Source organism: Pleurodeles waltl, chromosome 3_1 (assembly GCF_031143425.1).
Source record: "Pleurodeles waltl isolate 20211129_DDA chromosome 3_1, aPleWal1.hap1.20221129, whole genome shotgun sequence".
In the NCBI taxonomy this organism is placed as follows: domain Eukaryota; kingdom Metazoa; phylum Chordata; class Amphibia; order Caudata; family Salamandridae; genus Pleurodeles; species Pleurodeles waltl.
This window is the reverse complement of record NC_090440.1, coordinates 1959869552-1959885515: the sequence shown is the minus strand read 5'-3', so window position 1 is coordinate 1959885515 and position 15964 is coordinate 1959869552. Positions and strand designations below refer to the sequence as shown.

At 44.1% G+C, this 15964-nt stretch overlaps 1 protein-coding gene across 1 annotated transcript in view; it reads right to left on the bottom strand.

Annotated features, from left to right (window-relative positions):
* Positions 1–15964, bottom strand: part of PIGL (phosphatidylinositol glycan anchor biosynthesis class L) — a 421207-nt gene that overhangs the window by 57790 nt on the left and 347453 nt on the right. Inside the window, exon 5 of the mRNA XM_069226325.1 lies at positions 11602–11633. Coding sequence (XP_069082426.1) covers positions 11602–11633 — 32 coding nt within the window. The remainder of the gene's footprint in view (positions 1–11601; positions 11634–15964) is intronic.

The window sequence follows — 15964 nt, the reverse complement described above, 5'->3', positions numbered from 1 at the left end:
CATTCTGCATCTACTCAAGAAAACATTTTTCTGTTTTCTTTTATTTTGGTGCCAGTTAGAACCTCATTATTAGTGATGGGATGCAAACTCATCATCTTTATTAACCAGTACTATGTAGTAACACCCCACCAATATCATGAAATTACACTGAATGGAAAATAATTATGTAGACCCAGTTTCACCAGGTGTAAAACAGCAAAGATTTCCCCATTCTGAGAGGTTTAATGCTCCAATATACCACTTGCTCTGAGCAGGTCTTAATAGGAAGAGGTGCTTCTGTGCCATGAGGAACTGTGGGACGAGGTCTGGCTGCTGCTGCTGCAGCCAAAGCTTAAAGAGATTTTACCAGCAATATTTTTCTGGAAAGTAAAATGTTGTCAGAGTTTTTACATCAGGGAAAACCTGGTATGAAAACACCAGGCCATTTGTGATCAGGAGGAGCAAATTACATATGGGAACTCCAATCTGACGACTCAATCATGAACGAGTGCCTTAGTGGGAGCCATAAGGCCACAACCTTATTAAGATTCATGGATGCAAATGAAACATGGAATCTTAAAGAAAAAGCAATTCAAATAGTAGAAGTTACTTACATTCGGTAACACCTTATCTGGTAGAGAAAGGATCTAGCTCCAGATTCCTTACCTTTGACTTCTCCCCAGTCACCAGACTGGATCTGTGCGCCGGAAGAGGGCGGTGTGCGACTCCGTAGTGACTTCATCCACCGGGTGTAAGGTCAATGGAGTCCACATAATCCCCTTCTGACTCACTGACGTCAGTTTCTTCTGTGATTATTTTCCACTCCCAAAACACGTAGCCACTTATAGAAACTGCCTATGGAAATAGTATGCCAAAAAAGAGACATCTTTGTGTCAATTAATTAAGAACTCCCAATGAAGCCATTTTAATGCCAGTCAGTAAAGGGATCTTTGAGATAAAAAGAGAAACCAGTCACAGAACTGGGATGATAGGAGGTTCTTTAAGGAATCTACGGCTAGATCTTGCCTCTACCAGATTAGGCATTACCGAAGGTGAGTAACTTGTTCATTGTTCATCTGATAGAGACATCTAGCTGCAGATTCCTTACCTTTCAATTAGATACCAAAGCAATACCATCCCCGGAGGTGGGTCGGCGGACCAATTTCAGACAAGGAAGTCCTGCAGGACTGAATGGGCAAAATGCCCATCACAACAGACCTGACTGTCCAGATGGTAGTTTGGTAAAAGTGTGCAAGGCAGCCACATTGCTGCATGGCAGATATTCAGGACCGGAACTCCAAGTTCTAATGCAGTGGTTGCGGCTCTGACAGAATGAGAACGCAATCCCTCAGAGAGTTGCTTCTTGGCCAGTGTGTAGCAGATTTTAATGTAGTGCACAACTGATACTACTAAAAGTTCCTGAGTAGAACAATCCGGTCTAGAACAAGAGAAAAGAGTCCATACCTTCTTAGGAATTTAGGTAAGAACATACGCTACACCATAAGAACTGTGGGAAGGACACAGGCAAGTAAAGTCATGAACACAATGGACAATATGAACATAAACACTACTTGCTCCCACGGTGGGATTTGAACCCATGTTCAGCCAGTACTTGGGGGGGGCCAGACTCAAAAGGCAATGCCACTGAGCTGCAGATCTTTGCCGTAGAAATCCATTATTTCAGCCAAACCTGCTCTGTAAAAACATAGAGAGAAAGGGGGTATCCAAGAACACATCTTTGATGGAGAAAGCATAAAACAATGCTTTAATAGAAATATGTTGAAGACACCAACAACAACTATTGGTATAGAAACACCTTTTGTCCTAAGAAACTGCCAGAAATAATTTTAATACCTCTGGGATCATCTATAATGTATAACGCACATAGAAGGAAAAGAAAAAGAATTGTTTAAGTAATGACAAAAAGAAAAATGTATATATATATATATATATATATATATATATATATATTTGCCATTGACAGAAGCCGTCACTACGGTGATGTCATAAATATATATGAGAACCGAGAAATCAGCAAGACAGTACTAATATAAGAGGATGAAAAGTGTGGAGGACATTGCACACCCCAGTAAAGAAAGGGTTGCCGAAGCATTTAAACCAATGCCAACTGACTGAGTTGCCCCCAGTCAGGTTGCTGATATCATAAGCTTCAAAGAAGAGGACCTGGCTAAAAGTACAGAACGAGAGGTAAAATACACAGTCCTCTAGGGACAAAGCCCCCGCAAAGAGGAAGTCTGCAAACTGAAGACAATGTAGTGAAAGCTGTATCAACAAAAGGAGTTGCAACCTATAGAAGAGCAACAATTGTTGATTATAGAAAATAATGCCCCTACAGAAAATAGGAGACATTAAAATCACCTAAAGGTATAAGAGAAAGCACACCTACCTCCTTCATTATATTAATCGATAAGGGCATCTTCCGAAGGAAGCAAGAGTGGAATATTCCGTTATGAAGTAAGGAATCCTAATAACGCAGATGCGTTAGGAATAAATATGCAGACATCTTGAGGCCCTGGCTGGTGTGTGGACTGTTCCATAAGAGGTGCCTGTAGCAGCAAATGTATAGGACCTCCCCTCTAAGCAATAAGTAAACATCACACATCTCTTTGCTGTGAAGAGTCAGTGCAATGACAACAAAACCAGCGGCACAAGAGAAGAGTGCTGTGAGCATGGCCCACACAGACTAGGAATGTAGGCAAGATGACCCAAACAAAGAAGACCAGCAGGGTACCAGGATGAAGAAAAAATCCCGTTCTATGGACAACACAAAAGGGAATTTGAACCTGTGAACCACCAGTGCCGGAGATATCAGCGGCAAGAGCCCATGCTGCTAAGGTATAGCAAGAGAGCTCGCTAAAGAAGTGCAAGGATGCAGGGATGTAGGGTGGAGTTACCACTTGCCGCACTGCTCTGAATGGGAAATTGAGAGTTCTCCAGGGGAAGTAGAACAACCCTATAAAGAGAACCATAAGTAATGCTCCAAAGATTAAAACAGGGATAAACAAGAGATTCACAGTAAATAGACTTTTGTGCAAAGAGGTGAGCCATGTACAAAGGCTCCCAGTGTGCCATTATTATAAGCTCCATTTAAGGGATATTAAAAGTACCTCTGATTTTCCTAGTAATGCCTATAAGGCATACAGAAGATGCTCTACAAAGAACAGTTAACATACCATACAAATAACTATCTCTTGGGCATGAAGCCTGTCTTATGAGAAAAAGAAAAAAACCCTGTTCCATCAGCTGTTAAACCCACCTAGGACCACAAAGAAAATACTTCCCAGATAACGGGAGTGAAAAGCAGTCATCGACAGGCCTTAAAAAATAGTAGTAATGCCTGCCCAAGGCAGGAACAACACACTGGGTGCCACAGGAAGGTGGAATGGTTCAGCTGGAGCAGGAAAAAAGCGGGGGGTTGGGGAGTGGGGAGGTTTGAAGCTGATTCTCAACAAGAGGTATAGGACTCCACTCTGGGTACATCTATAAGAAGTATCAAAGGTAAGTGCCCTTCTTACTACCTGGGAAAGTGGAGAGCTAGGGAGCCAACGGTACAGGAATAGACATACTTAAGCGTCTCTTTCAGCCCCACTGTCCTTAAACAGCTACAAAGCAGAATTGGCATGTGTGCCGAACAGGTGTGCGCCATCAAAGGGCATGTCCTCCAGGGTGGTTTGGACAGCCTCCGAAAAGCCAGAGTGGCACAGCCAGGCATGATGGTGCAACGCTACCGAATGAGCCATGGCTTGACCTACCGAGCCAGTGGTATTCATACCACATTTTATTGCAAACTTAGTTGCCTCTCACCAATCCTGGAGTGTCTGGGCGCATTCAGTCTAGGTCTTCTCCAGATGCGACAGCAGCAGGCGTTTCACCGAAACCCACAACACATGGGAAAAGTGGCCCAGAATGCATGCAGTGTTTACTGATTGCAAGGCTGAGCTGGCTGAGGAGAAATACCTGTCCAAAGGAATGCTTGGGTAGGAAGAGCCTGTAGCAGCATGCACCACAAAACTTGGGAGTTGGGTGCCAGAAGAGACAGGCCGGGTCCCTAGGGTGGGCCAGTGTCTGTGGGCTATGAACCGGTCCACAGGAGCCCCCTGAGCGGGCTTAGCCCAGGCCCCTAATAAAAGGTCATACAGTGCATCACTATAGGGGAGCGGCTTTACTCCTGTTTGGCCGTGGTGAAGCACTTTCATCAAGGGGTCAGTGGTCACCTCCACAGAAGGGAGCTGCAAGTCTGAGACTGCAGCTGCCCTCTTTGGCACCTTGGCGAAGGAGGAGCTCACCTCTGTTGAAAGGTGGGGTTAGGAGGTTCGAAGCCGGTGAGGACTCATGGCCACCAGCCTCACCCTGCTCCATCAGCCAACTACCCTCTAGAAGAGGTTGGACAGTCACGTCCATGGGGTTGTTAAACCCTAGCTCCTCTCCCTGTTTCTCCAGATTAAAAAACAGTAAGGGATTGTTCAGAAGGAGGAGGGAAGGTGTCCGAGCCGGGTGGCACCGCTGGTGCCACACTCGATGCTGTCCAGCATCAGTGAGGTGTCATCTTGGCATTGGAAAGGGTGATCGGATCAGCGTCAGATGATCGAACTCTGGCATCATCGGTGGGAACACCAAAGGCATGTGCACGAGAGCTGGTATGGATCTAAGTATGGGTCCAGAGGGTCTATTAGATGCAGTGGGTGAACCAGCAGGCGTGGGGTCGCATAGGATACCTCTCACCTCATTGGGGCTCGAAAGCACGCTAAAGGGAGGTAAGGGTCAAAAGATGGCATGGAGGGAATTGAAATAATTCCGCACATGGGCTAGAGTCACCCCAGCTCCAGGGAAAGCAGGGAGGTGCAGGATGGACTCATGCCTCGACTCCTCAGCATGAGGTTGGGAGAGGGAGTCGGGAAGGGTTTGGGAACACAGGACATACTTGACGTAGGTGGATGCCAGGACTTAGACCGCCTGTGCTTCAAATTCTGCTTCTTTGATGTCGAGGTTGAGATACACTGCCCTCTTCAGCACCTCAGCAAAGGAGGAGCTCACCTCTATAGCAAGGCTTGGAGGGGGGAGGTGGAAGGAGGTCGAAATCTAGCAGGACTCAAGGTCACTAGCCTCACCCAGCTCCGTCAATCAACTACCCTCTAGAGAAGGGTAGACAGTCTCGTCCATGGGGTTTCTAAACCCCAGCTCCTCTCCTTCACCTCCAAAAACCCTCATAGGGAAAACAGCAAGGGACTGTTTAGAAGGAGGAGGGATGGTGTCTGAGCTGGAAGGAACCACTGCTGCTGCACCTGATGCCGTCCGGCATCGGTGTAGCTATGTCTCAGCATCAGAGAGGGTGATCGGCTCAGTGTTGATCGGCACAGTGGACGTCACTGTCAGCACTGGCTGATCAAACTCTGGTGTTGCGGGTGGGAACCCTGAAGGGCTGTGCACCGACGTCGGCACGGATCTAGAGGGCCTAACTGATGCCGAGGGTGAACCCGCCTGCGTGGATTCAGGTAGAACATCTCTCTCCTCCTTGGGGCTCAAAAGCACACCAGAAGGAGGAAGGGGCACAAAGATGGCATGGAGGCGATTATAGTAATCAAACATCTGAACCAGAGTCGCCCCAGCTCCAGGGAAAGCAGAGAGACATGGGGCAGACTCTTGCACAGACTCCTCTGCTGGAGGCTGGGAATGGGTGTTGGAAACGCAGGACTTGCATGAGGATGTCAAGGGGTCGTACAGACTTTTGGCCGCCTGCGTTTTGATGTCTTATCCTTCAATGTCAAGGGTGACGGACAATCGTGGAAATGTCTCCTGGATTGGTCTTGTGGTCACTTTCGGAACCTTGAATGAGAACAATGACATCACAGGGCCTCTGCCAGTCACGCCGCCAGGATCCTCAGGCACCGTTCCCGCAACGCCTTCAGGCAAAGGCAACAGGAGGAGCCGCAATCCTCTGAGTCATGGTCTTCCCTGAGGCACCACATATAAACAGTATGAGGGTCTGTGGCCGACATCTGCCTGCCTCAGGACCCACAAGATTTGAACCCGAGGACATGAGAAAAAAGGTAGCACTGTTCCTTCAACAGAAAAATTTTAAGATAGGCCAAAAAATAGCCTGAAGTACCGCTCCGGATCAGCGTTGGAAGTGCAGAAAAGAAAGAACTGACAGTGCGATGGAATGGGGATTATATGTACTTCATCCGGTGGACAACGTCACTACGGAGTTGCATGACGCCCTCTTCTAACGCACAGAGGTACTGCTGAAAATGTTTCCGGATCCAGTCTGGCCTCTGGGGAGAATTCAAAGGTAAGGAATCTACAGATAGATTTTCCTTGAATCCTGGTTTTCTCCTGCCCTGGCAGCACTGAAACTCAAATGTAAACAGTTTGAGCGCAAGTGGCGTCTTGCTTACAAATCAGATGACTTAATTCAATTCAGAGAGACACAGAAATTGTACGGTAAAAAATTAAGTAGACAAAAAAATCTTACTTCACTACCCAAATTGAGGAGGCGCAATAGGATTCTAAAACTATTTTTTAAATCTCAAAAATCTTTTTTACAACCGAAGACTCTCTCAAGAGACATTCCTCCTTCCTCAGAGAATATGTGACCAGATCACTGTCTACTTCGAGAATAAGATTCAGACGATACAACAAGGTTTTACTGGAGTCCCTACCATAGAGCCGCCAGCCATACTGGGTTCCCTGCAGCCCTAACAATGGGGAGCAGAGAAATGTGTCTACATTCCAGGAAATTTCCCTCCATCAATTCCAGCAGGCCATCCTTGCATGTAAATCTAGCTCTCCTTAGGGCCTTTGCCCTCCATCGATACTTCTTGCTGCCATTGATTTTGTTAATCCAGTCATTAATCAGATTCTTAATTTATCTTTAACTACATCAGAGGTCCCCTCCACATGGAAACTTGCAGTTGTAAAGCCTTTACTAGAAAAAGCCTTTACCTGATCCTACCACTCTCACAAACCTTAAACCGATTTCCTTATTGGCAATTTTAACTAAAGTGTTAGAAAACTTTTAAACCATCAATTGATTACCTTCCTGGCCTGGAAAATTCCAATGCCCTTCATTTCCGACAGTCAGGCTTCAGACCCAAGCATTCTAAAGAGTCAGTCTCACTAGAGGTTGCCAAAACCAGAAAAATGATGCAGGACGCAGGGAATAATGCAATATCAGTGCTGTTGGATCTTTCTGCAGCATTCAACACCATTTCCCACCAAATTCTCCTTCTGAGAATTGAAAAAATTGGCATCTGGCCTAAAGCGTTAGCTTAGATTAAATATTTTCTGACTCAGAAAAGAAACAGTTACCTTGGGACAAATTTTCTCTATTGAGAGGGTAGTTACCATGAGAGTTCCTCATGGTTCTTCCCTCTGTCCCGCCCTCTTAAATGTGTATATATATATATATGGCTCCCCTCACTGATCTAATTACCGCATATGGCGTTGAAACGACATTGTATGCAGATGATACTCAGCTAATCATCTCTTCGGATAAAAAAATTAATGACCTCCAAATTGAACTTTCAAAATTGTCTATCAGACATTATCTGCTGGATACAAAACAGCCATTTAAAATGCAATACCGACAAAACCGAAACAGTACTCTTCTGTAAATCTGATCTATTCTCCCCTGCCCATTAGCAGGCCGAAGGTGGTCCCTCCTTCTGCCGGCCACCTTTGGAGTTGCAAAGAACCTTGGAGTGGAATTCAACTCGGCTCTGTCTTTTTACCCTCAGCCTTGGCAGGCACGTTTTCAGTTTAGTCAAGTCCCTCCAGAAATTCTTTTACTTCCATCTTCTTGCTGCTAGGAAGACCATTGTATCTGCTTTAATTACTGCAAAATTGGATTGTTTCAACAGCGTCTATGCAGGGTGCTTCAAGCGGCTAATACCTAAACTGCAGATGGTTTTGAATCTGGCTGCAAGATTGTTGTTGCAATTCCCCAAACGTAGGTCTGCCTAATCAGCCTTGAGGAAATTGCATTGGCTTCACATCCACAAAAGAACCTTGTTCAAGATCTTGCTACTAGAGTTCAGAACATTCAACAACACAGAATCTAAATATATTGTTACCTGGTTTCAACAGCATTAGACACAAAGAGATCCGCCGACACCAACTTGTTAAAGCCCCCCCCCCCTTACAGACTGAGTGAGACATAGTCCTTATGGTGCTAGGGGCCAAAGCTTAGAACCTACATCCATCTGAGGTTTATTGAAACCAAGCAAAAATTCGAAAAAGATCCTAAAACCTGGCTTTTCCAGGCGCCAGATAACCTGTGCCTTTCTCTTATCTAACCCGTAGACATTATCCTCTGCACATATAAGGATTCTTTAGGGAAGGTCTATAGCAAAAGCACCAGGATGGTTGCGATTAACAGCTCAAGCCACAATTACCAAGAACAGTGTGTCATTTTGAAAAGAAGAAGGAATTTAAAGATACAAAGAGTTCCGTTATAATTATTATGATCAGTGTGTCATTTTGAAAAGATGAATGAATTTACAGTTGCAAGATTTAATTGATAGTTTATCATATGTGGAGAGCAGTGGATATATTTCACAATAACAAGTGAACTGTGTAGATGGACGGAAAATATTGTATTTTTCTAGCAACTGTTATAAATTTACGAAATATAAATTGAAGCTGTAGTACAATTGGAAACATTGTTGAGAATTAAGATTAATTTTGACACACATGAAATCTATAAGTTTTATGTATTTCGTTTCACATTTTTTAAGAGGGGAGAGAACGAGTGAAGTCGAATTAAGGTAGTGAATGAAGGTGAGTGAAGAATACATGTGGTGTGTTATATGGGACTTACAGTATGCTTTCTTATATAAGTTACTGTTATTATTATGTGTTGTGGTTAAGTTAAATATACTGATGACCAAATAATACCAATAAAGACATACATGTGAGTGGAGTCTGTCTGAGCCATACAAGTTATTCAGGATGTTTCATACAGTATGAATATAGTTGCTAGGGACACTTTGACAATGCTCTCTCGAGAGAGAGTGACAGCTGTGCTATACAAGTCCTAGATCACTCATTCATCCCAGAGTCCATCATCTTGCAATCAGAGGCCACTGCCTATCAGACACACCCATCGGGTCCTTCAACAAACCTTGCATTTATTTTGAAACTCCTCAAAGTCCTTCAGAGGGCCTTTAACTGCTGCTCTATAGACTACTGGCTTGTCTTGTCTTTAAACACTCCTAACCAACCCTCAAACACCAGACCACCAGCCTCTCAAGTCTAGCTTAAAGACCTTCCAATATCCCCATTTGCACATTTATTGCCTCAGCTAGCATTCACTGCACATAAAAACACCTCCAGCAAGTCATTAGTATATATCCATCAGAAACGTGTGGCATATATCTCTGTTAGCAGGATTGCCAAGACCCTCAGATGGCATTCTGACAACCATGTTGATCATTGAAGACCCCCAGATCATTGCATACCCCCAGTCAGCTCTCAGCCATCCTTCAACCACCCATAGAAGGTCCTTAGACAGTATAAGAGGACTCTAGTTTCCAGATTATGTTGGTCGTCCTTTAAATATGCCCTGAATACCCACAGAAACACTTAGTTGGACTCTTGAAAATCTCTGGAGGCGTTTAAAAACCCTTTGCTTATCCTCAGATTGCTCTGAGTTGCCCAAAGCTGTTACTCAACCATCACCGGCCTGTCCTCCTGCTCAGAAACTCCTGGTATGGCCACAAAAACCGCCAGACAGCCTTCATTGAAACCGGCATGCCCTCAAAGGCTCCACCTGACCGTCACCCCAGCTAGTTCTTCTGACTGACCCATCAGGATCTTCAGTGGCCCGTATGCACCTCTATCAGGCACTCAAAATACTCTGAATGCCTCATGCACCCTCCCACTGGCCTTGCACACCCCCTGCCAAGTAAAATGTATCGGAAGCTCACCTTCGGAAAACAAGAGCTGGTTCAGAGACAGATGATTTCAAGCATTCCACCCGTCGCTTTTTTGTATACTGAGATACAAAGTGAGCTTTATATAAAGCACTACATGAAATAAAATACATCCTTTAAGATATCCTGTTGGATATTTAAAGTTAAAGCAGGATGCAGCGGCACTGCGTTCGTTTGTCCAGCAGATGGAACTCATCTTCCACAAATTCACATGCCAGAATACTTACAGTCATAAAAAAACGAAATACATAGCTAACACATTTTTTAGACTAGAATGGGTCTGCCAAGCGACACCTTTCCTCATCTTACTCTGACAATACCAAACAAATGAATGAAATCTGACGGAGATATGAAAATAAAGTGTGACCTGCACAAGATACCCATGTGGAAATGCAACTGATATGATTAAGGAAAAGCAGGGCCACTGACCCCCCCCCCCCCCCCCCAACAAAAAAAAAAAAAACACGCCTTAAACCTCCTGCAGCAACCCCAGCCACATGACTGAAAGAAACAGCGTACTTATTATAAACTAGAACCTCGAAAAACAACCGAAACACAAAATAGCTCTTACGGGATCCAACAGTATGTTAAATGACATATATGTTATCTAACGAGAAACATTTGGCAATACATTTTTGAAAAATCATTCTTCAGAAACCAACCTAGCTCTCAATCTCAAAATTCACTACCTGAAAGAAGAACCCCAAATTCACACCCTTTCAATGACCCCTACACTACAATTTCTCCCTTATTACGAATAGCTTGGCTATACCACGGCCCCGACCCCCACTTTCAAACACACCAAAAAGAGAGACAATAATCTGCCAACAAAGGGAAAGGAAGAGAACAAAACGCCAGAACGATCACCTACAGAAAGCCATTGTAGCCACATGAACATTCTCGGTTTCTTCTCTGAGTGGTTCTAACAATAATCTCGAATCTAGGACGCTTTGCAAGAACACTGCATGTTCCTCTGAACAGTACTGAGTACAATTGGGCACCAGCATTCACATCCGTGCTGAACACATCCTCGTCACCAAAATATTGCCCTTTCTAATTGACAATTAACTTCCTGCAGAGAAGCTAACTTGAAACGCACAACGTTTAGGACTTCAGATGTGCACCAGGTGCAATGACACGAGGCCAGGAGTGGGAGGACCCCCTGCACTCTTTTCATTTCCAAACACGGGCGAAGGAGGACCACTTGCCATGCCTGCATCATGGGCCGTGGCAGCCTGCAACATGTTTATTGCGAAAAATGAACTCTTAAAATGGAGGCAATCCTAAAACACATACTTCAACACCCTTAAAAAGACATAAAAAACACATCAACCTAGGACTTCATTCACCTGAAAGAATTATGTAAGAATGACAACAGAAACCTGTCAAACATAAACCTCTCAAGGGTTCCATCTCCAGGTCCCTCACAACCCACTGGGCCAAAAACATCTTCGAGGATTGCTTAGCTGAGTATTCTCATGACTGTCCACTGTAAGCGACTGCAACCCCCTCCCTCCACCCACCCCCGGGGGGGGCACTGCATCCGCCGTTCCCGCCCCCTGAATTCCCCCCCCCCCCCCCCCCCCGGGGGGGGGGGGGGGGGGCTGCATCCGCCGTTCCCGCCATTAACTGGCTGGGGTAGATCCCGCACCTTCCACCTTCCCATTACCTGCATCCAGCCTTCCATCCGACAGCAGGGACCTGTTAAAGGAAACAGAGGACTCAGTCAGCACCAGATCGAAATAAAGGATTTATTTTTGCTTATACATAATAATTATATTGACAAAGGCATCACAGTAGCCCAGCAGTCTGCCAGCTGCTGCTCCCCTTGTTTACCATGATTCGCTGCAACCATGAGGTGCCTTAACCGAACACAAACATGGAGGTCGACGTAGGGCATGTCCTGCACCCATCGAACACCCTCTGGAACCCATTAACCGAGCGCCATCGCCGGTGCAGCAGTGCCTTTCAGCCAGGAGTACCCGCCAAAAGAATGAATACTGCCTGAGGTCAGCTCTCTTTACATGAGACGTGATTAGGAATGTCTTTTCTTATTTTGCAGAGGAGTTCCTATCAGGAATCTCCCTGATCGATCTTTTTTATCAGACCATGGAATTGAGTTTTTTTTGTTGGTTTTTTTAAAGACGTACATTTTATGTTGTGCTCAAATTGATTTTCTATCTTTTCACGTTTGTTGAGTATTCTGCCGTTTGCAAACACATAACAAAACGTATCGGAGCCTGCGATTCTAGCAACAGACTGGCTGATTAAAGTACAGCCTATTATTCTAGTATTGTTAACATTGTGAAGTGCACTAATGCCATCTGAAGCAAAATGTCAAATAAATAAATCTTTACGGAGGGAGGCAAAGAATCACACCCGCCTTCGGATCTGATGTCAGGAATGGGTGGTAGTTTTTACCGTAAAATGCTCTACTCTACTCCCTTCTACAGGCGCTCTTGCCTACATTTCCTCTCCATAATACACCTCAAAACACACACACTGCACTCATTCGTCTACTTGTACACTCACCTGCAGAAATGCCTGCTGTCATGGACACGCTACACCGTGTTGGGCAGCACTACACTACACTCCACTCTTCATCAGTAGCACCATATGCTAAAACTCGAGTCTGAGATAGGCTGGAGTCTGTGCTCTGCTTCTTTGGATGTGCCCCTTACCTTCCCCGAACAAGAGACCAGGCCCTCGTTGGACCAAGCACAAAGGGTCTTGGCACCTCTAGAGCCGCCATCTGAGCAACCAAGGCTAACACACCACACCATCAACTGCCACCCAACCACTGCCCCTGCCAGAAAATCACCATCAACTGCCACCCAACCACTGCCCCTTCCAGAAAATCACCATCAACTGCCACCCAACCTCTGCCCCTTTCAGAAAATCACCATCAACTGCCACACAACCAGCACCCCTGCCAGAAAATCACCATCAACTGCCGCACAACCACTGCCCCTGCCAGAAAATCACCATCAACTGCCACACAACCAGTGCACCTGCCAGAAAATAACCATCAACGACCACACAACCACTGCCCCTGCCAGAAAATCACCATCAACTACCACACAATCATAATCAACTGGCAGACGACCAACACCGAATGGCACACAAACACAATAAATTGGAACACAATCATCATCAACAGGCACATGATATCCATTGGCAGGCACTTAATTGCTGGCAGGAACGCAATCAGCACCATCACCTGCCACGGATTCACCAGCATACAACCACCTTCGACAGGCACGTAATCACTACCTGCCGGCATACATTCACCATCATTTACCACAAAGTCACTATCAACTAGTACATCATTTTTTTCGCCTGCTGCACAATCACTGACTGGCACACAATCACCACTGGCTGGCACACACTCACCATAAACTGCAACAGTCTCGCCACTGACTGCAACAAACACATTCACCATTGATTAGAACAGAACTGGAAGTTTCTTCTAATTTTAAGCAAAAAAAAATGCCAACTTACAAAGCATAGAAAATCATCTTTCACCCACCTCTGTCATTACCACCATATGCCGATACCACCACCACAGCAACATGAAGCCAGATAAGTTGACTCCACCACCACACAGTACTCAGTGAAACAGATCTTGGCTCTGCTCGCTGACATATGACTTCCCATCTGTATCTGAAAGCGAATTTCTAGAAAAAATACAAGAAAGGTACTTGCTACCAAGCTTTCTGGCACTGTACACATTCTCGACCTTGAGGTTAACGAGGGCACATGAGAAGTATGGTGAGGGCAAGCCCAATCATCTTTCTCCAAGGGCTGGGGAGGCAACAAGCATCCTACACACTCTAGTCTTCACAACAGTGAATTCAGGAACACACACTGGAGCAGGAACACAACAACTAAGTCCCTGGCGCAGGGACACGCATCCAAAAAACACATCTCCCTGCCCCAGGGACTTTCTTCATTGACTTGGCGAAAGACTATCAACCATACTTTACCTCGGAGAGTTGGCGAGAGCCGATGCGTGGCATGGCATCATTTTATCCAAAGATGTTTCTGGAGGCCACTTGACTTTACGTATGCTCTAGGGGATGATGGGCAGAACCAATCCTTGTATAGGAAGGGAACTGTTTTTTTTAAAAATCATTTGGCTCGTTAAGGAATAAAGAAACTTTCAGTAACACAAGTGCTATTTAAAGTTTTTCACTATCATGGCTGTGAGTTCCTGGCGCTGTGAAGAGGCAGCGTTTGGTAAGGAAAGGAGGTAAGTGCTCATTTTCATTCTTGGCATTCCTGTTTGGAAATGTTGGATCTTTTCGGGAGCTTAGTACTATAATTGAAAAAGAAGCACATTTATCTACTTCAGCTACTGTCTATTAAAAGCTCTGAGCATGGATTGGTAATTTGTGTAATATCTTTGCATGATCCATAACTACAGTGCAATAATATACTATTTATTTGGGATAAGAAACAGCTTCTGGTATTTTAAGATCTAAAAGTTGTCTTCAGAAAGACTGTTAAAAAATTGTGGCGTAGAACTTGTTTGCTTGAAAAGCAGACAATGCCTCAAAGGATAAAAGTTGACCGGAAACAATCTATACATGTAGTTGGTTCCTTTGTTGGTTTAGCTCCCATTCCCACATTCTTTCCAAGGTAGGGGATGTAAAAGTTAGTATATCCGTTGCTTATATGAACGCTAAAGAATCACAGGAATCAACGTGTCAACGATTCAAGGCAATTTCAATATTGAAATATTAATATCTTTACATCAGAAGGAAATATAGGCCCCTCCGTTGACAAAATGTCTAATAAGCTACTGAGTGTGTTATGCAAGCTTCAACTTTAATTTTAGTGGAATTCGCTCTGCTAGGTGTTGGTTTAGATTTTCCAAACCCTAGTGTCTGTTAACGAGACAAAATAAACATTAGGGTATTTTAATAGTACAACGAGCCATGTTTAATTCCCTAAAGATAACCTATCTAACACTCTGGACATTCTTTTGAATGTTTCCCCTTATTTTCTAGTAGATTATGTACAATTATCAGAGGCCCTATAAATACTGTAAGGAATTCTGGACTCCATTTTAAAGTTCTTGAAGAAAACCACTTCTCATTCTGATCATATTTTGGAAGCCCTAGCACAATATTAGTCGCAGTCTCTAAATGCCCTAAATTTTCAGGAAAAACTAGAGGTCTTCAGGTCCAAGCCAATGCTGATCTAAGCTCACAAGATATGGTTCCTGAGTCAACATACGATGAAAAAGTAAATAAAAGGAGTATGGCTACACAGGATGGAAAACCAGTTTTCAAGAAAAATAGGTGACAGAAGGAAGGAAATGCTGGGAAAATATATTCATTGCGTAGCTGTTTTTTTTAAGAAGGTCAAGTAATGATAAGGACCCCTCCCTTTATAAAACTCAATGTTCTTCTTCAGAATATTTCGATTTTTAATAAACAATTCAAAGGTACGCCACAAACTTCACCTACACAATCTGCGCAGGACCCTGGAGTGGAAAATGTAAGGAAGTCGAAATTAATATCCAAAAGAAGAAAGGAAAATGAAAGAAGTGTAGGATAACAAAAAAAGGCTTCAAGACAAATTATATTTTCTACTCAACAGCAATTGGTTGTGCTTACCAATAATGACAATATTACTGATGTGAGGAAAGGCCCAACTTTGTTTCAAAAGGATTATAATACCCCCTTTGTGGAACAAAAGCACAATCCACTGTCTGTTGAATTTCAGAGTCCTTCCTCACCTAGTCATGGAAATGAGGATCTGGGAGTCCAGGCAAGAAAGGATTTTATGAATTTTCACCCTAATCAAGATTCTCAATCATTACATCAATAAGCTTAGATAACTGTGTAATCGCCACTTATGAGCCAATGAACTTGTTTTAAGTGTGCATATATGTGATTTGGTGCATAGTTACTAATCAGAGCTGTAGGTTAATTTAGATCTTCTACTTCAGATTGATCTTTTGATATTGGTGTCAGTCAATAGTCCACTACACAAGAATCCTAAAAAAATAAGTTAATTTACTG